Source organism: Myzus persicae, unplaced genomic scaffold (genome assembly GCF_001856785.1).
Source record: "Myzus persicae strain clone G006 unplaced genomic scaffold, MPER_G0061.0, whole genome shotgun sequence".
In the NCBI taxonomy this organism is placed as follows: domain Eukaryota; kingdom Metazoa; phylum Arthropoda; class Insecta; order Hemiptera; family Aphididae; genus Myzus; species Myzus persicae.
Genome location: NW_019101024.1, coordinates 1,055,028 through 1,076,872, shown reverse-complemented (window position 1 = coordinate 1,076,872; position 21,845 = coordinate 1,055,028). Strand labels below are relative to the sequence as shown.

The window sequence follows — 21,845 nt, the reverse complement described above, 5'->3', positions numbered from 1 at the left end:
TGGTAGAAATGTGAATAGTATCGGTACTTTGAGGGGTCAAAAGTAAAAAATTCTCAATAGTTTTCAAAAGCGGCAGGAAAAACAAACAAAAAAATTAAGGAAAAAAGCGAATTTTTACGGAAACTTGGTTTTTGACAAAATCGATTTTGGTTTTTGATATAACTTTAAAAAAAAAAAAAATACCGTAGATATACATGACATTTTTACCAAATACTTATAACGGCGTTTTCTATAAACCATACAATTTTGACAACAAATTTTTATAAGCGTTTGAATTTTGAATTTTGACAAAATAAGTAAAAGTCACGAAAATATGCAAAATATTTTGAGTTAGAAATTCATAAAAATGTTTCGTTTTATATCTAAGATTTAAAAACTTAATACAAGATTCCTTATGAGTTTGTCTGCCTTTACCAAAAAAAAAAAAAAATTCTACCGAAAAGTCGAATTAAATTTTTATAAGCATTTGAAGTTGAAATTTTGACGACATTGGATATTCACTTCATTTCTCATATAGTGATTTTTACTTATTTTTATATAATGGAAAAACCAATAATTGCAGATATTTAAAATTCACATCATTTGTTTATATTTTCAATTCATATACTTAATACAATTTTACTCTTTACAAACAATTTGAATTTTGAATTTTTTTAGTTTTTTTAGGTTTTTTTTTCAGGAGGTTAATAAAATGTTAATAAAATTGTATTTGTTGGGTAAAAAAACTAATATTAGTTAAAAAATATTTAAAATACATAGGTACGATTTTAGTAATGAATATTTAAAGTTTAAATTTTAACGAAATTCACATCATTTAAAATGTACAAATAATTTTATAATTTAAGATTTTTGAAATATTCAACTTTTGTAGGTTAGGGTTGAAAATTCAAAACAAAGTTCCAAGCAAGAAGGTTATTCTGTTATTAAAAAATCAAAAAAATAATATCACAGATTTTTTTATGTTCAAATGTGAACTATATTAAAGATTCAATTGCCAAGAATAATGATTTATGTTACTTTGTTGTAAATTAAAAATATTATTCGTGGGCTCTTGAAACTTTTAAAGTATATTATTATATTTTATACACACAATGACTTTTTAAATGTACTTTTTTTTAATGAATTTAATCTACTGCGTGTAGTACTAATACTTATTAGTAAAATAAATTTCTTTAATCACAATAATATCATCGAATATACTAAATTATTAAGTAATATTAAGTAATATTATAGATTGACTGATCGTCTTCGCTCAGAACCGTTTTTCTTATACACAGATTTTTTATCGTTGAATTCAAACTTAACGCCATCCATTACAGTGACCCAATTGCAACCTAATGTACAGCAAAGCGACCTCCTCGTACCAGCTTTTTTTAAATATAATTTTCAATATCTTAACATTTTTAACTTAACTGATTTTTATTATTAAACATTTATTAAATAATGAGTTACTTTTAATCAAGTCTTAGTTGCGTAGTTTGTTTATAAAATATAAAATAATAAATATAGTAAAAATTATTATTATTGATGAAATTATTATTTACGTATTACATCAAAATTTACTTTTTATTATTTTAAAACCAGAAAACTGGCTATTTATGTACATAAAAAAAAAATAAGTTAGTTGTAAGCTTCCAGATTAATTTTAACTTAACTGAATTAAAAATAAAATTAGGAGAACTATTAACTTAAAACTTTTTGAAATGTTTCATATCGACTTAACTTAACTCGGTTAAAAATGTTCATTAACTAGCCCAGGCTTGCAGTTATTATTATACTAAATTATTTTTTACACATAGGTACTCACATAACATATTATCTAACTCTAATGTATTGCAATAACTATTTATTTTCTTAAACACAATATTTCAGGAATTAATATATTATAAATAAATTAATAATAAAAATAATTGATTTGAACGATATTTATAAAACATTGAAATAAAATAAACACACTTGCTAATCAGTAATGATAACTATAGTCCCTGTGCATTATACTATTATTAAAATAAAAATGAACCAGTAGCAGAGTTCTAGTAGATAACTAACTTGCCGTGCCTAGTGAAGAAATATGACTTTCGTAAGGTATAAAACTTATACGTTCTTGAATAAAATAGTTTAGACACAAATTAACACATAATAGCTACGTATAGGTAAGATAAAAGCTATACATTTAAGAGATTATTTTAGCTATAAAATATCTGTAATTTCTAATAACAAATAGCTCATACGTATATTGTTAAACATTTTACCATGTAGGCTGCGTTTTTTTCAGAGATGGTATTCGTCAGTGAAAATTTGCCAAACTTTGAATACAATGTCATATTACGCAGTGTCATATGTGTTGACGTGAGTGTTTCAAAGATTTAGTTGTATAGCAGAAAACATGTGGTATGTACTTTTTATTTTTCAGTATAGATTTATTTAATATTGTTAAATGATCAGAGTTTGTATTGCCCGCCACTTGTCAATTTAATTGTATTGTAATTACTGGTAAAACACTATTCCGACTATCAATAAAACCATGATAAAAATTAGGAAATTGGTCAGGTATGAAATTTTTTTTAGTAATATTTAAATGTTTTCACCGATTATCAGGTACAATGACCTGTAGGCACTATAGATAATGTGAGAATAGAAAGTGTATGAGACGGGGATAAGAGACAGCGAGAGAAGTTACTGAGGGTGGTAGAGGGAGGAGAAGGGGGGATTAGGGAAGGGAGGGAAGGGATATATGGATTTAGTGAGATTGTGAGGAGGGATAATAGGAAGTGTGGAGGTAGAATAGTTAGGTTAACAATGCTGAATACGTAGGAAAGGTTCTTGAATTGCAAAGACTACTCGACCAATTAGTTGAAACTACCTAGTGATAGGTTGAAACCTTGGCTTATGGGATAGAATAAAAAGATCGGTAGGGGATGTCAGAGCACTGTTTTCTCTCTTTGTTGTGCGTAGGACACAGAGAGAAATAAATGGTGTGCTAGAAATCTGACATCTTCTCAATAGTGTCATCAAGTTGAACAAGTTGTATATTGTAGTCAGTTAACATTTTCTGTGGTTAAAATAATAATGACGTATTAGTGTATTACTATGTCAGACCACTGTTTGCAGTTTATCTCTTTGACCCATGCGTTAGAACCAACTCTATGTAATATGTTGTTACGTTTAATATTTAAAAAATATCTATATTAATAATTATATATTATTATAATTACATAATTAAAAGTTTAAAATAATATTTAAAAATGCTAGTAAAATGAGTGCAAATTAAAAATACCTATCGTACCTCAGGTGTGACAATGTTCACGCTTTAACTGGTGACTGCATGGAGGCATATATATAATTTTGAAGGTCACAAATAGTTGTTTTAATATTAATGTGATAATATGAAAATATGGCTTAAACTTTTAAATTACCTTAATTATGATCACATTATTATCACATTAATAAATTATTCGTGGGTCCGAGAGATACAAAAAGAAACAAGTAGTGAAAAAAGTCTGATATCCTCTTTAGTGTTATCAAGTCGAAAAATCTGTATATTTTTGACAGTTGACATGAACTGTGATTAATATATTAAAAACGAAAGTATGATAGAAAGTAAAAGAAATAACTAATAAGTGTTAACTGTAAAGATAGGACGTTAATGATAAAATAACACACAAAATAGTCCTAAAAACAATTAAAAATAGATAAAAAAAAAAAAAAATTTAAATGAATTGTAAAAGTAATAGACGATAGCGAGCATTTATATTTGAAGTTAAAAAAAAAGTAAAAAAAGTAAAATAAATATATTGATATAACAAAAACCCACAAATATTAAATTCGAAAAAAATACCCCACATTGACGTAAAAATGACATAAGTACTTCTGCCAAATTTGGGCTTTAACTTATTGAGTTATATGCGTTCCTAGTTTTTATGAGGGTGTATTATAGTCCTATAGCCAAAAATGTTGTTAAACTATTCTGCTCATATAAACTTTAAACAGTAAATTGCCATGTTCTTAATTTCTTATATTAAAAAAAATGTTTGTCAACGATAGAAAAAATCTTTGCTGACAGTTAACACTAATATTTAATTATTTATTTATTTTTGATCTAATAGTAGGTATAGTACTTCTACGGTATTCGGTAGGTAGGTAGTGTTTAATAATTTGTCGATGAAGTTTATTAATCAAGTATGTACTTAGAAATCATATTACCCTGTTAACAACACAAAAATTGCCTCTTAATGTGTAAATAATCACAAAACATGTAATATGTTTAATAAACATTGCAAGATTTTAGATACCTAATAATGAATTAATCACAGCATAATGTTTAACTTGGATGAATAACATTATATTGGACCATTACTCTAGCAATTAAATCAAATAATTAGATGTAGGTAAGGATACTCTTTTACCTGTGTAATAATTTATGTTAAATTATCTATATTATGTGATTTTCCTTTGGCATGGTTGAAACACTATTCGTAAGCCAATACCTGACGTAGCAATAGGAAATATAATAAATAATATGTATTAGTAACTAATACAAAATAATAAGAATACAGTTGGGGCTTGGTGTGGCGCGGTGATTGACTGAAGTCCCTAATGGGTGTCAATCATCGGCTGGCGTAGCTAGCATCCGGATGGGTGACCACCTGGGTGTTTAGTGACGAATCCTAGCTCCACATATACACGTGTTACTCAAACACAACCGTGACCCCTAGAAAAAAATGCAAATTGTCATAGTTTCCCATGCTTTAGACAAAAAAAAATCCAAATTGTTTATATTAATAAAACAAATAGATTTAATAGAATCGCTGAAAATTACCATTATTTTAGTCGGTTATTGGCACGGGAAGGGGTTAGGTTAGGTTATCAGTTATTAGTTCATCATCCAGATAATGCTCAAGAAATTTCAAAATAAAATTATTTCAATACGTTATTCAGTTGCTTCAAATCTAGACATCTTCCTAGAATTGTTACAAAACATATGAAGCTTAAATAAATAATAATTAATAAATAGATGTTGCTTTAAGAAAGACGTTTCACCTGAATGCGTGGTCTCCAATTGTTCAAATGCGTCTGACAAGTATGAAACATATCAAATTTTAGTTGAGCAGTTATCATTCATCTCCGGTTAATTCCAAATAATAATAATCTCTCTAATATTAAGACTTTCATTGTTAAATGAGATCTGCTGACATTGATGACTGATGAGCACTTGTAACACGGGGCCAACACATACTTATAAAATATTAACACTAACTAGTTACTTCATAAACGTACATCCAATCATACTTTCAAGTTGAAGCACACATAAAAGTCTTTATCGCCTTTCGCATATATTGTATGCTTCAAGTTGTTTGAAGTTGTAATAATTAAACAAAAAAAGTTCAACTTAATATTCAAATTCATTGACCGAAAATCATACTCAAAACAATTAGTTCAATGAACAATGATTTTTTTGAAACCACTTATTTTAAACCACTTATTCCAAAGTTTATAAAATGTAAATAACAAAAAATCAACTTAAATAAGATATAAATTTGAAAAATGTTAAAGGGAGCATGGGCGCTCGCAGGAAAATGCATTTTAAGAATCAAAAAATAAAAATAAAAGTTCAACTTGATAAGCGGACACAAAAATTAAAAAACCAAAAACGGATCTTTTTATTCTAAGGGTCCCACTTAACCCTCTGTTAGTCGCGCGCCAAACGGGGGTGATTAAACTAGCACCCCCCACACTGCCCAACTCGCGCGACTATGCTGTTAAGACAGAGGGTTAAATATGTCATAAAAAGGTTAGTACACCTAAGGGCTATGGATAGTTGAAGCTGTGGTGATGATAGTAGGCTAGTGGTAGTATATTATCATCCCTGGTCGAGTGCATAGCAATGATCTTTTCCTACTAACTACCAAGGTATTCGATATTGTATAAGCATAACAATAAAAGAAAATATTTAAATATTACCAAGATAAATTAGAACCTAATTAACCATCATAATTTGTATATATAGTTTTAAAGCCAGTCGACTAGCGTTCTACCAGTACTTATAATTAATAATAATTTAAATACAGTCAACACTAATTAATGATTTGTCTATCACAAAAAATTATAAAAACTTATTTAAAAATTCTAATGTATCAAAAAATATAACAAAAAGTTAATTAAGTAATAATGAGAGTTGACGGTATGAGGAGTTATTGTTAGGTTTTCAGTATTTATTTATTCATTAGTTTTGACTTAAAATATGGTTTAGTGTATTAAAATTATTTTGTCTTAGAATTCCCAATATGTTTTCTTCTCACTTCTTTCCACATTGCACTTAATCTATTTTTTCCAACATATTTACTAAGACCAAAACCAAAATGTAAACATTATTATACTTAAATTTTTTGTATACTTTTTCAAAATGTATGCTAGTTACAGTTTGAAAAACAATATTATTTTAATTCAAACATTCAACTATTTAAGTCAAAAAAAGCTTTAACGTAAAAGAGCCCTTAGACCTCATTGACTTTAATTTTTTGTATCCATAATAACTTTCATTCAATTAACACATTATTTTATTGTACTAAGGGAAAGTCGATAGAGCTCTGATCATATTTTTTCAAATTTTTTACTGATATTGTAGACTGCAGTTCTTAATATTTGTTTTTAATGTACATTTTTTCTTACATTTTTTTAATTTGATTCTTAAAATTCATTTGCCCGCCGGCGCCCATGCACCCCTTCCCATTTTTATTTTTTAAATTGATTCTATTTCATATTTTTTCATATTTTTATTTTTTTTGATTCTTAAAACTCATTTGCCTGCGGGCGCCCATGATCCCCTTCAAATTTTTTTTTCAATGAAATTAACCAAAGTTCAATTTTTTAAAAACATTTTTTAAATTTTGATAGCAAGTTAGTATCTTATAAAAATTCATTGTTTCATTATCTTATTATTGAAAATAAAGCTGTGAGTTTATAAATACTGATATTGTAGACTGCAGTCTTTAATATTTGTTTTTAATGCATAACTTTTTCATACATTTTTTATTTTCATTCTTAAAAATCATTTGCCTGCGGGTGGCCATGAATCATGATCCCCTTCCCATTTTTATTTTTAAATTTAAATTCTATGAAATTTTTTTATAATTTTTTTTATTTTGATTCTTACAATTCATTTGCCTGCGGGCGCCCATACCCCCCTTCCCATTTTTATTTTTAAATTTATATCCTATCAACATTTTTTATAATTTTTTTTATTTTGATCCTTAAAATTCATTTGCCTGCGGGCGCCCATGCCCCCCTTCAAATTTTTTTTCTATTTAACTGTAGTTCAATTTTTTAAAAACATTTTTTGAATTTTGATAGCAAGTTATTGAATATTATTAAAATTCATTGTTTCATGTCCTAATTATTGAAAATATAAAACTATGAGTTTAGGAATTCTGATATTGTAGACTGCAGTCTACAATATTTGTTTTAATGTACATTTTTTCATACATTTTTTTTATTTGATTCTTAAAATGCATTTGACCGCAGGCGGCCATGCCCCTCTTTCCATTTTTATTTTTTAATTTAAATTCTATCAAATTTTTTTACAATTTTTTTATTTTGATTCTTACAATTCATTTGCCTGCGGGCGCCCATGATCTCCTTCAAATTTTTTTTCTACATTCTAACTCTTGTTCAATGTTTTAAAAACTATTTTTAATTTTTGATAACCAGTTAGTACCTTATGAAAATAAACAAATAAATTAAATAGATCAATAAAGTAAAATTTAAAAAAAAAAAATTAAAAAGATAAAATAAATAAAATAAATAAAAATTAAATTCATCAATAAAATTAATCAAATAAATTAATCAAATAAATATTTTAATATATATATTTCTGATATTGTAGACTGCAGTCTTAAATATTTGTTTTTAATGCACATTTTTTCATACATTTTTTATTTTCATTCTTAAAAATCATTTGCCTGCTGGTGGCCATGCCCCCTACCCATTTTTATTATTAAATCAATATTCTATCATATTTTTTTATAATTTTTTTTTTTATTTTGATTCTTAAAATTCATTTGCCTGCGGGCGCCCATGCCCCCCTCAATTTTTTTTCTATTTAACTGTACTTCAATTTTTTAAAAACATTTATTGAATTTTGGTAACCAGTTTGTTCCTTATAAAAATAAATAAATAAATATAATTAATTAAGAAAAATAATTAAATTAAATAAAATAAATTATAATAAATTAATAAAAATAAATTAATCAAATGAATTTAATAATAATAAATTAATCAAAAAAAAACTAAGGAAAATTAACCAAAGAAAATTAAAGAAAGAAAATTAAAGAATGCAAATAAATCAGAGAAAAAAAATTAAAGCAAATTAACCAAAGAAATTAAAGAAAAAAAAATTAAAGAAAAAATTAAAGGAAAAAAATAAAGAAAAAAAATCAAAGAATTTTTTTTAAAGAATTAAAGAAAAAAATTAAAGAAAAAATTAAAGAAAAATTAAAGAAAAAACTAATCAAAAACAATTAATCAAGGTAAATTAATAAAATTACAAAAATAAGTTAATGGAATAAAATTAATAAAAATAAATAAATAAAATAGAAATAGTAAAGATAAATTAATAAAATTAAATTCTTCAAATAAAATTAATAAAAATATATAAGTAAAAATTAAATTAATAGAATAAAATTAATAAAATAAAATTAATAAAAATAAATACATTTTTCTTTGAATAATTTTCTTTGATTAATTTTCTTTGGTTAATTTATTTTTATGAATCCCACATGATTAATTTCATTTTACTAATATTATTTTGTGAATTTTATTTTTATTAATTTATTAAAATTTTTTTTATTTCATTGATTTATTTTTCTTAATTAATTTTCTTATGTATTTATTTTTATAATGAAGTAACTGGTTATCAAAATTTAAAAATTGTTTTTGAAAAATTGAACTACAGTTAAATAGAAAAAAAAATTGAAGGGGGGCATAGGCGCCCGCAGGCAAATGAATTGTAAGAATTAAAATAGAAAACATGAACTTAACATTCATGGTGGTATAGTCAAGTAAAAGTGAAAGACATTAGTCTTGGTAGTTGGTGTAGCCAACAATCCCTTTGCTGCTGCCCAACTGAACTTCGAACGCAAAGTAAGATATCTCCTATTAAATATTTAATTATGTTTATGACTGTAAATACCACTAACTAATTGTAAATCAGTATTAAAGGGTACCTATTACCTATTTTTTATTTATTTACACATAACTCAATTATTCTATTTGACTTTTTAGTTCTAATTATAATAATTAATACTTGACAAAATTGTTTTCAAAACCCTGTGTGTGACGTTCATATATCTGAACATTTACCTTTCCACCCCTCACCTACTATGGTACTATCCTATGTGAATCTACACGGAAAACATTTTGAGTCGGCAAATCAGTGGATAGTTACCCTAGTTAAACAAAAACTGAAATTACGCCACTGACCTACACATTTTGCGATAGTAAGTATATTATATTATAATGAAGCAGCAGTGAGCATAAATAAAATATTTGAATATCCAAAACATTTCATACAGTAGAACATTTGATGAATACGAATAACAATAAAAATAATACAATGAAAAGATTTTATTTCCGGGAACGATAATGTATTATTTAGATATTATTATTACGATATACCCCTTAAACGTATATATATACTGCTCTGCTACCAAGAAGTGCAGTAACCTCAAAATTGTAAAAGTTATGTTATATAATATTATTGTTAGTTGAACTATCCCTCGTTTTTTTTTTACAAAGGTTAAATCACAATGTAGAAAAAAAAGGTAATACCACCTGTAAAATATATTCTGGGTGCCAATCGACGGCAGTTAGGTACCGAAGGATCGCGGTAGGTGGCAGCACCATTCGCCCGGGAGCATGTTTCTCTTTTTTTTTGCATGTAACACCAGAGGGAAAAAATTTCTTTGCTGTTAAATAATATAAGATGGTGAAATTAAAACTTACTGGTGTTGTACCTGACTCATTATTGGTTTAAAATCTATATTTTATACTTCTATATATCAGGGATGACATTCCTAAGTGTACCTACTATTGTCATTATTTTATTGTACTTCCTACACGTGCTGAAAATTACGGGGCGATAATACATTTATATATTTCATGTTAAATATGATTATGTAATTTAATAGGTATAATGTAAAATACTAGTTTAAACACTTTAATGATTTATGAAGATTATAAATACCATTCTATATTATATACAATATTTATAAATTGCTCCTATACCTATTTTGGAACCTTTTGATATTGAACAAATGGATGTAGAAATTGGCAAAAGCTTAGAAGAACCAAAAAGTTCGTTTGAAGGAGTCGTAGGAGTTATTGTGTTAATGATTGGAGTATTCCTTTAGTAGTCAATGAGTTGTACATTGTTCTGCTTATGCAGTCAATTTAGTCTGAAGGAACTAAAAATATTGATATTGATTTTCTGCCTATGATCATTGATAATTTTATTTTTACAATACATTTAAAAAAAAAAAACGTCAACCAATATTACAGATATATCATACAACTGAACTTGTACAAGATTCTTGTTTATTTTATACAATTTTACTTATGTTCCTCTTACTATTAATGAGGCTAAACTTATAGTTTTATTTTGACTATAAATGTAGTTTTTATTTCAGTTATACCAGGTAGGAATTCAATATCTAAAGGAAGTTTGGAATAAGTACGTTTTGGAAAAATGTTGTTCAATACTATTTTAATTCTATGGTTACACTTACGTCAAAATGTATTATTGGATGGAAATAGTACACTACGGTGCAATCAAAATTAATTTATCAATTTAAGCAAACAAATAATATATTTAAAGACATTTTGGCATAAAAAATATATAAAGCTTATTTTTTCTGAACTATCAACATATTTTATGTTTTTCCTACTGTTGAATAATAGTTCATGAATAGAAAAATAGAAAATCATGTTTTTTGAACAATATGAAAATGGCAATAGTGCATTTTAGAATGTCACCCCTCGTAATATGTGTTCGTTGGATAATTACTATTTTCAATAATTAAAATAATGGAATACCTATACCATAGACCTATAAACTGTTATATTTATAGGTCTATATGATACCTCTACTACTTACCAGTGTTGGGTAAATTACTTTTAAAAAGTAACTGAATCCAATACATGGTGACGATCCCCCTACCATAACCTTCGTTGATATTACATTATTCCATGATTTATTAATCCCATTAATGAAAACTGCTTATAGTCAGTGGCAAAGTACTGGGTTATAGTTATGAGGTGGACAATCAATTGATAACCGAAGAGATGAACACTTAGAAACTTGCGTTGGACTCTTTCAAGTTGGTAAATATATATATTCAAATGTGTCCTGATTGACTGATAAATATAAATGTCAGTAAGTACTGGACATATACTATATACCTAAATAACTAAATAAGTGTTGCATTCACCATTATCATACCTATTAAGTATTTACTTGTTAACAATACTCAATCAAAATAATGCAATATATTGCAGATGTCATATGCATATCTCACTAACTGCATATGTATTATGCATTTGGTAGGTACCTCGTGCCTGCATAGTTAGTATAGTTACTATGAATAACATTGTTGATTGTAGATACCTTAATGGCTACCTATATTAAATTACAATTATATTAGTATATCATATTTGATACTATCATGCCTAAAACTATAATTCCCCGTAGGTATAAATGAACATTAAAACGCTACAGTTTTATAGACAACATGGTATGATAACGAAATAGTAAGTACTGAAGAAGCATAAGCATTTGGAGAAATTAATTAATTTCAATACAATAACAAATTTAATATTAACAATGTTCTAGTGAGCAATTATAATATTTTGGTATAATATATACAATAATATAACTATAATATTATTAACAATAATTTATTTTTATCTTTCATATTTAATAAATTGATAACAATAAATATAAAGGTATTGGTAGAGGTACATACTATTGTACTAAATACTGTTGTACCATATAATTTACATAGATATATGTCAGAGATGTAAGTACTATTCACGATTAAATCTACCTTACCTTTAACTGCAAGTCTGTAACTTAATCGTAATTAGTAATTAGTAAAGCCGGATTCACAGCTATACGTCATGTGTCGTGGTGTGCGAGGGCATGGTAACTATATGGTTATAACTGGTAACCAATATGATTTAAAGGGTGGTTCACAGCTCGCCGTGTCGAATATAATCAACTTGTAGATAACATGTGACCAGCATTTTATCACCTATGTATTAAATATATGGAAAACCACACGACACAACGAGGCGTGAATCCATCTTAAAAGTTGAGCTGTGGTGAATTCTCGGTATATTCGTTTGCAGCTTGGTAATAACATGATACCAAAAAATTAATGCCTCAAAGCGATTTGATCAATACGACGCGACACACGACGTAGCTGTGCCTTAATTACTGATTTGGCTATGAACTATAAGTACCTATTATAAAGATGATGACTGATGAGTGATGAGTGATGACTGATGAACACTCACTATAAATTGTGCATAATATACATAGGCAATGACTTGTATTACACTAGGAGCCTAGCTTTTAAAAATTAAATCGGTTATATTAAAATATCCTTACTTAAGTATATTTGTATTTATTGTTGCGATAACTCAATAAATGTGATGCGTATATTTTATAAGTGGTGACTACAGAAATATAATAGATAGGCAATTTATAGTTAAAACAAAAATAACTATAATAACCTATTACATACTTAGTACTTAATATCAACTTTAAATTATAATAGTCAACACTCCATGTCATAATCTATATTGTATAAGTACTAGGTCCTATGGTTAGGTAGTAGTTCTGACATGTTAGTAATTTGTACTTTGCATTGTGGATCTACTCAATTAATTCTTACATAGTTCCATCGCTGATGTAACATAATAGACTATGCAATGTTGTTAATTTATTGTTATAATTTAGCTTACAACAGTATATACTACTATGGACATTAATTTATAATTTACGTTCAATTTGGTATATAAAATTATATTATCGTCTATCGAACGATGTTTAAAAATCGGCGAAGAAACATTTTACCAATAGGTACAATAAAGTGTATATTATATAAGGGTATAGTAAGTTTTTTTTGCATTTTACTGAAATTTAAAACCATCAGGAACTTTACCTATATAATACAATAAATACATAACATTTAACAATTTATTATTACCTTGGGATTTCCGATTTACACGATAAGTAAAAGTACACAATAACAAATCATTTTAAAAACTAATTAACAAATCAAAGACTTTGAATGGTTTTAATGCGATCGGACACATTTGATTCGAACTGTCGCAATCGGTCCCAGAACACCATACTTAAAACAACGTGGGGTCCGAGTCGGAGGTAGCACGGAACAACGCCTTTGTAAAGTCCGTAGATTCCTTCTTGTCTGAAAGTCTTGGTCATACATTCCATGTACGACGAATATAAAATACCACGGCCCCTGGCGTCGACAGCTGCAGTTAAAAATCGAATATAATATAATATTATATGTTAGCGTATAGGAATAAATTGTATGATTTATATAAGAACTTAGGCAAAGTTATTATGTTAAATATACAGAGGTATAACTCGTCCAGTTCATCTTGGACCTCTCGGCTGACGTCACAGGTAATTGATCAACAAAATATATTTAAAACTCATTGAAACCTCTCTCAACAATATAGGTAATATGAAAATAACCTATTTTAGTAATTAATACCCAATAATTATTAGTATATAATAAATATCATGATGACATACAAAAACAATTTAATGTTAACCTAGCATGATAAATATCTTCTACACTGGATATAAAATGTTTAAATCATATTTCATATTAACAATTAACATTTAAGATGGAATTACATTACACATTACGATCGTTTTTTCAATACAATATAGTTTTCGGACCCTTTGTGAATTATTAACGGTCGCCACGGCCAAGATGAACTTGATGAGTTATATTAACTAAGCATGCTCACCACTATTTATTTCTTTAATAATGAATTTATTAAAATTCTGATTTTTGGAATCTAAAATAATCTTTCAAACGACCAAATAAAAATATATACTTAGTACCTACACATAGTTAAGTAACTCAACCATTGCTAATTCGAATATGAATTTAGATACATCAACATTTTTATAAAAATCATCTAATTAACAATTTACTGGAAGGGGGGGGGGGGGTTCTGATGTGAAAAAAGTAATTAGTATCACTACAGGACATTTTCGAAGGGTAAACAAATCTAATTATTTGATACTACAATTTTAAAGATCATCATTTTAACAAATTCATTCTTTCAATGAATCACTATATAATAATAAAATATTCAATGTCGTCGAAATATACAAATACATCGAATATACGGTCAATCAGAAGTCTAATTTTCACGCAACATGTATAGTAAATTCTGTTAGGTACTTGGGCACTCAGCCACCACTTATTTGGCAGTCACCATATTGCCCTAGAATATTACCCCCACCCCATACTGTATTATACAGGTGAGACACTGGTATTTGTATATTGTATATATTATTATACATTTTGCATATGTTTCGGCGCCACTTATAAACAATATTGAATTTAAGCAAAAATACGGAGATAACCACGCGCGTTGTATACCTTGGTTATAGAGTCTGGTGGATACCAGATCGAATGGTGCCATCACTATTGACATCAGTACTCCACCCAGCATACTGCATATGAGGGTGCTCAGGAATTTTTGATCCTTGGTCAACACCCCGCGATCGATGAGCGACTCGTTCAGTAAGCTTATCGTACTCAATTGCGTAGCCGATGCGACACCAATACGTACCATGGCCCCAGTGGCCCCTCGCCACAGCCCGTGGACTACGCCATACTTACGGTACAGCGTCAGCAAACCGTTTATCGTGCTGACGGTGTTGTGCTGATGGCCGACGGCGATTGATTGGGCGGAAAATGATTGCAGGTGAATTTTTAACTAAACAATCCGAATCACGTACATTTATAATTGTCTTCAACATTAATTTAAAAATATAAAAACCTGTAGGTAGACTTTTGAACAAATTCACATCATCGCAAATAAAATAAACGAGTTATAATGGTTATTTTTTGATGTCGACTAAGCTCCTAAGGCCCACTAATACAAATTTTGAAGTAAAATAGTCTTATTGGCCGGAGCGAAGCGTAACCTTTTTATCTCCCAGTTCGACGCAATATTTTGTAATTGCCATCTCCTTAGAAACTACTGAACCAATCTTCGTGAAATTAAAAATATATATTCATTAATGCCTGAAGGGTGCATGTATTGAGTTAGGCGTTTCTATAGATGCTATCATTGAGTAATTATGATAAATTTAATTGGGCATATGCTATAGCTACTTATCGCTCCACCTGACTTTCGTCCACGAACACACCTAGTTGTTTATGATTAATCAATCATAATTACTCAATGAATAAGCATCTAGAAATGTTTATTTCTAATCTTTAATCTTCAATCTATTCCCCTTCATGCATTAATGAATATACAGTAATAGCCACTTATTGGTCTGAAGGTTAATTGGATCTTCACCTATCGGACTCAAAAGGTTCAGCCCCAAAGTAAGTCCAATAAGCGGTGACCACCGTATATTTCAGTTTTATGAAGATTGGTTCAGTAGTTTCAGGGGAGATGGCAATAACAAATTGCTTCGAACTGGAGGATAGAGAGGCTACACTTAGTTCCACCCAATAAAAATATGTCCTGACTGACCCATGTACGCAGCCAAAACTATATGATGGTTAAATACGTTACATTTTCATGATATCTTCGGACCACAATGTACGGGTCACAGGTGCATAAATAAATTATTTTTAAAAATTTGTATTTAAAAGAAGGGCTCACCCAAGAATTTTGTTGTTAAATTTGTACCTATTATTTTCCTTTCTAGAAATTTTTAATATTTAGTGTAATAGGGTGTAGAATATATTTCTAATAAGTGTTTGTGTGTAATACACAATACATCGTGTAGGTATTGATCAGTTTTTTTTTATTAGTAAGAATATACGAGTATAATATTAAGATGAGCCTGTGCCCAGCAAACTTCGCAACTTTACTAAGTGTTAAAGTGAGTCCCTGCAGCTGATATTTATTAATTATCTCGAGAATACTGCCGCCATTTGATGGTTACCACTCGGGGCCATAAAATGACCTTAAAATATTGTTTTTATGATTTTTGATAAAATAAAAATAAGGTTTAATTTTTAAATGAATTAGTTTCATAGAAAGTACCTATATTACAGTAAATTTATACATTCGATCCCTGTTACCTGACAACGATTCTAAGACACGTCAATGTTTATGCATATAAATGTATAATTATTATTAATTGCACTCACCATGCCCAGTGGACTGCCTAAAAAGCCACCCAACATGCCGGCTCCGCCTCCAACGAGCGCAGACTTAATCAGCGAAACGGTGCCATCACTTTTAAGTATCCACTTTTTTTTCTGTGCCACATCGAAAATGCCTAATCTCGTACCATTTAAGAATATTTGGTGTCCCATAGACGGTAACAGACCCTTTTGCAGAGCCAAAATTCCTTCGTTTTTTGCCACCACGTAAATAGCGTGAGCGAAGTTTCTATAGTGGACTTTATAGTTGCCCACTTTTTTCAGCTCTCCTTGTAGCTGAAATCGGGTTTTTATTACTTCCAACGGATTGGTGAAGCACACAGCGCCACAGGCGCCCATGGCACCCAGTACAAATTCCATTTTAGGCCATTCCTAAAAATATATTAAAGGTATAGTGATATGGTGTATTATAAAAATAAATATTTCATTTACAGATAATAATACGTACGAATTTGGACTCCTAAATAGTAGTGAATTCTCAATACAATAGTTAGGTGTCCTATAGTAATGTATAACTGACAACTGTTTAAGGCATAATTGTATATGATAAATTATACAATTAAACTATTATTTTCATATTAAACGGAATTACATTATTGCATAAAGTGCAATAAAAAAAAAATTATTTGATAGAAAAAAAAACGATTTATACTAAGAGAAATAATAGTAAGTTGACTTTGGTTACTGCGAATTAACATTCTTTTAGGTTTGCACCAGATATGTAAATGTCAGTACCGTGAATCATAGCATAAACTATCAATAGTCTTATTCATCTATTATCGCTTATAATTATCTTAATTATCATATCATATATTCATATACATGAATCAAAAGGTCGAACACATAAGGTAATTATTAACACGTGTTTAATATAAGAATAATGTTGGTATGTAGTACCTATGGTAACATCATTAAAATTAAACGATAACGTATTATCTTTTAAGGCTTAATTTTTTTTTTTCTTTAGACAGGATCATAATTTATGCCATAAAAGTTTATTACTACACAATATTTATTCAGTTATCAAAATATATTTTTTTCAAATTAATAATATGTATATATATTGTAAATTGAAAATTTGTCAAAAATATAGTAATCCTATCACGTAAGTATTAAACATTTTATTTATATATAAAATATAACTACTTGCTACTTATTCTACCTAACTGTCCTAACTAGAAAATTTTTATTTTGCAAATTGTTCCAAATGTTAAACTATTTTACTTTTCTGTTAGGATATACTATATTATAAAATTATTGGTACAAGATAAAGTAAAATAAGTGCCATTCTTGATTTAATACTGTTGATGAAATGATAAATACCAACAATAAAATTCATCATCAATCATTATGTATGACTGTCAATTATTGAATTTTAGAATTTGTTTTCTAGTTTTAAATTTTAAGCTATGTGTATTGATAAAATTATCGAAAACAGTATAATATACTTACTGCCTACTACATAGTAAAAACCTATAGCCTTAAAGCATCAGTAAGATTATGCAATTAAAGATCAATTACCTAATATAATTTGTTGCCTATTTGATATAGTGTTCATTCTAAATCTTCTTATGTCGGGATGCATGAATAATCACTAAACATTTAACGCATCACTAGAAGACTAATGGTCCCTTAATCATGATTTAGTGGCCATAATTAATCGATTAAACATTAGTAAACTATTAAATTAATCATTTTTTATGAAACTATACATTATACATATTGTATATAGTTAAACTCGCAGGTATGACTCAAATTAAAATTCTCTGATTAAAATAACTGTCGAGACATTGTTCAATAAATTGTCTTTAGAAAATTTCAAATATAACTACTGTCCTACACTCCTAATATATTGTCACAAATTATCAAAAACCATTTATATTATGACCATCATAAAATTTGACAATTTTTCCTACATATCATCGATACTTAAGTATAATTCTGAATAGTAGGTAGATAATAAGCATACTTATTAAGTTCAATTTAAATAATATAAAACCGATTTATTCTTTTAAATAAAAATGATTAGGTACGTTATTAAAATGTTATGATTTAATTACTTATATATTATTTTAATTGACTGTGCACTACGATTTAACGGTCATCAATAAAATCAATATCTATAAGTACTTAACTTAATTCTGAACCAAAAAATGTTCATTATTGAATCATATAGCAGTATATTTTATCTGTAAATATGAAACTTAATACGAAATTTATATTGAAGAAAAAATGATCGGGAAGTTGATTTATTAAAAAATGTCAAGTGGATATTGGAATTATTGTATGACAATATCTATTTTTATAGTATCATTTTCAAAATTGTTTCAAGTGAAATATAGTTTAAATGCTTTTCAACGAGATATATGAATTTCGATACACCACGAGTCACGTGTAAAGTTGAGCTTATGGTTAACTGTTAAGTATCATAGATTAAATATACTAATTTATTTAATCCATATAAGTATGGGGATGGATTGCTGTAGTTAACTGCAAATGTTAGGTATATGATAAAATATAAGTATCACAAATATCGCAAGTAAGAAAAAAATAATACACGGGACAAGGAACCTATTGCTTTTACATGACTAGTGAGTAGTGACTTATGATTAGTAGTGATTACATCGTATATTATTTATAATTTGTAATTGAAATTGCTCTCTATTTTAATATATTATGTATGTCTGTGTATTAGTGGTGGTCAAATGATTTTGTCAACGAATGAGTACATGGCTGAATTTTCAACATACACAATTCGATTAATATATCATTGATGAAAAATATAATTTATGGTTATAAGGTTATAAACATTGAAAAAAATATCATGAGAGATCTATCCTCCCCACTGTTCGACCACCACTGTTGTACATGGTATATTACAGTAACTATAGGTAAATTATCTGATCAAAATATAATCAACGCAAACACATGAAAGTAGCTGGTACACACATTATCGTATATACCGCACTAACCAAAGTCGATAAGATTTCAACTTCTACATAAATACTCAAAAAAAATATAATACACCTAAACTAGTATATTCTTATAATGTTATAAATATTCATTAGGAATAATAGATATCGATATGTAGGTATGCTTATTTATTCTTCTTCTAATTCTTCTATATTTTTTTCTGTATAGTACCTAGTTGTTATTTTAGTTTTGTAATTATACAGAAAACAGCGATTAATTTACACAATGGGTAAATTTATTTAAATACGAAATTAATAATAGTAAAAACTTGGTAAGTGTGTAACGTTCTGCTGTACATTAGCTAGGTGTCTAGTGATAGTCACAGTAATGGATGTGTTAAATTTGAATTCAATGATACAAAATCATTGTACGTATACGAAAAACGATTCTGAGAGAAGACGATCTGTCAGCCTACAGTATTACTTAGTAGGTATATTTTCATGACATTATTGTGATTAAAGTAAATTATTTATTGTTGGTCATTAGTATTAGGTTCAATAATTTATATTCATTTTTGTCGAAAAAATTATGTTTGAAAATGATAATGTAGGTACCTACCTATTTTAAAAGTACCCTCGAAAAATAGTTTTAAATTACAATAAGAATTGTTATTCTTGGTTTTAATATGTAATTTCGTCCAAATTTTAACTTAAAATAACTAATAAATAAAACTGTTTTAATGCATATGTTTTAGATTTTTTGGTTTCAGAATGTTTTCCTTATGTGGGACCTCGTTTTAAATTTTCAATCTTTACCTATAAAAATTGAATATTTTATACATTTCTAACTACAAAATAGTTAGTAAATTTTCAATCTGAGAGATTATGTCAAAATGTAGGGTTTAAATGCTTATAAAAAATCAGAGCGTTGCCGCAGATTGAGCGTACGACCGCGCCTCACCAAGCCCCCATATAAATTGAATTTTACTTTCCGGAACACATTTTTTTTTATACAAATGGACAAACGTATGAGAAATCTTGTATTACATTTTCAAATCTTAGATGTAAATAGAAAATTTATTATGACTTTCTTCATCAAAATAATTTGCAAACTGTCGATATTTTGTAAACATTTGAATTTGAAATACTCATAAAAAAAATTCGCGCCTACAGGTCTTTAACATTTTTTAATTGCTGTTATAACTACTCTTGAGGCCCCTTGCACCAAAAAACCTAAACAAATTTTTAAATATCTATAAATAATTCAAAACAAGTTAAAATATTATGTAAAGAAAATGATAAAATAAACGTTGAACATTGGATGAAAATTTAAAGTACCAACATTTATTATTTTTTAAATAACAACAAAATAAGAAAACTGTTGTATGAGAAGTTGTTTTTATAAATATCCAACGTCTAACTTCAAACGCTCGTAAATAATAAATTAATTTTTTTTTTGTTAAACGTAGGAAAACTTAAGGGGACTCTTGTATTAAATTTTCAAATTTTAGATATAAAAAGAAATATTCTTATAAATTTCTAACTCAAAATTCACCAAATAATATACATACCTATCAATTATAAATATGCATTTATAGTAAACAATAAAATAGTAATATATTCGTACCAGTCTTTTTTAATTGTAATTTATATTATTGGTATACTGATGTATAATGTAAGTAGGTAAAGAATAATTGTATACTGTTTAAATGTTCACTTAATTTATATAGAAAAAATAGTATCTACTTTTAGATAGAAAATCTCGTAAGAATATGACTATATAGAAGACGTTCGTTCATATTTCATCACATCGCCTCACAAGTGTAAAATCAATACATTAACAGTACAACTTGATATTCGGCGACGAATATAAACTGTCATGAATGAATATAATATACGAACGTCATCAACCGAATTAAAATGTTACCTACTCACTACTACTACGCGGACTACTACGTTGTACCGCGGAGATAAAAACAAAGCTACAAAGGTAAAAAAAAATAATGATAATTTATAGAGTTAGTGAAATCAGCACAGTCGCTTACGTATTTATTTCTGGAAGAATAATATCGCCTCTACTATGGACCTGAAACAAAAACGATCGATCGCCTGCCGCCAGCAATTTGAACACGCGGACTTGAAACGAGTCGCCACGACCGACCGCCAAACAGTGGCTACATACTAGACACAAGCAAACGGTGAATTACAACTGACGAACGACTGAACGAGCTAGTGCCGAGCGTGCGGCTTGTGCACGAGGACGAGGTTACGCGACGGCACTCGTTAACGGCCACGGCGAACTCCCAGCTGATTACATTAATAATACACATTGATATATATATATACATATATATATATTATATACTATTTTATAGTCACAACCTTGACAGTGACGCCTATTTACAGTACCTACCTCCTTTGCCCACTACCGTTTTACGGTTTTTTATTGAAGTATTTAGGAACATTTTAGACGGCG

At 28.0% G+C, this 21,845-nt stretch overlaps 1 protein-coding gene across 2 annotated transcripts; it reads right to left on the bottom strand.

Annotated features, from left to right (window-relative positions):
• Positions 1–12,978: 12,978 nt before the first annotated feature.
• Positions 12,979–21,620, bottom strand: LOC111027328 (solute carrier family 25 member 35-like). 2 transcript variants are annotated; one of them, XM_022305684.1, is made up of 4 exons: positions 21,415–21,620; positions 16,443–16,829; positions 14,706–15,045; positions 12,979–13,554 (listed from the first exon to the last, which is right to left on the bottom strand). In XM_022305684.1, exons 2-4 carry the CDS (start codon positions 16,815–16,817, stop codon positions 13,337–13,339), a joined length of 933 nt encoding a protein of 310 aa, XP_022161376.1. In that variant the 5' UTR covers positions 16,818–16,829; positions 21,415–21,620; the 3' UTR covers positions 12,979–13,336. The 2 variants fall into 2 exon arrangements, with proteins under 2 accessions (XP_022161376.1, XP_022161377.1); XM_022305685.1 differs by lacking the exon at positions 21,415–21,620 and adding an exon at positions 16,906–17,156.
• Positions 21,621–21,845: the final 225 nt, after the last annotated feature.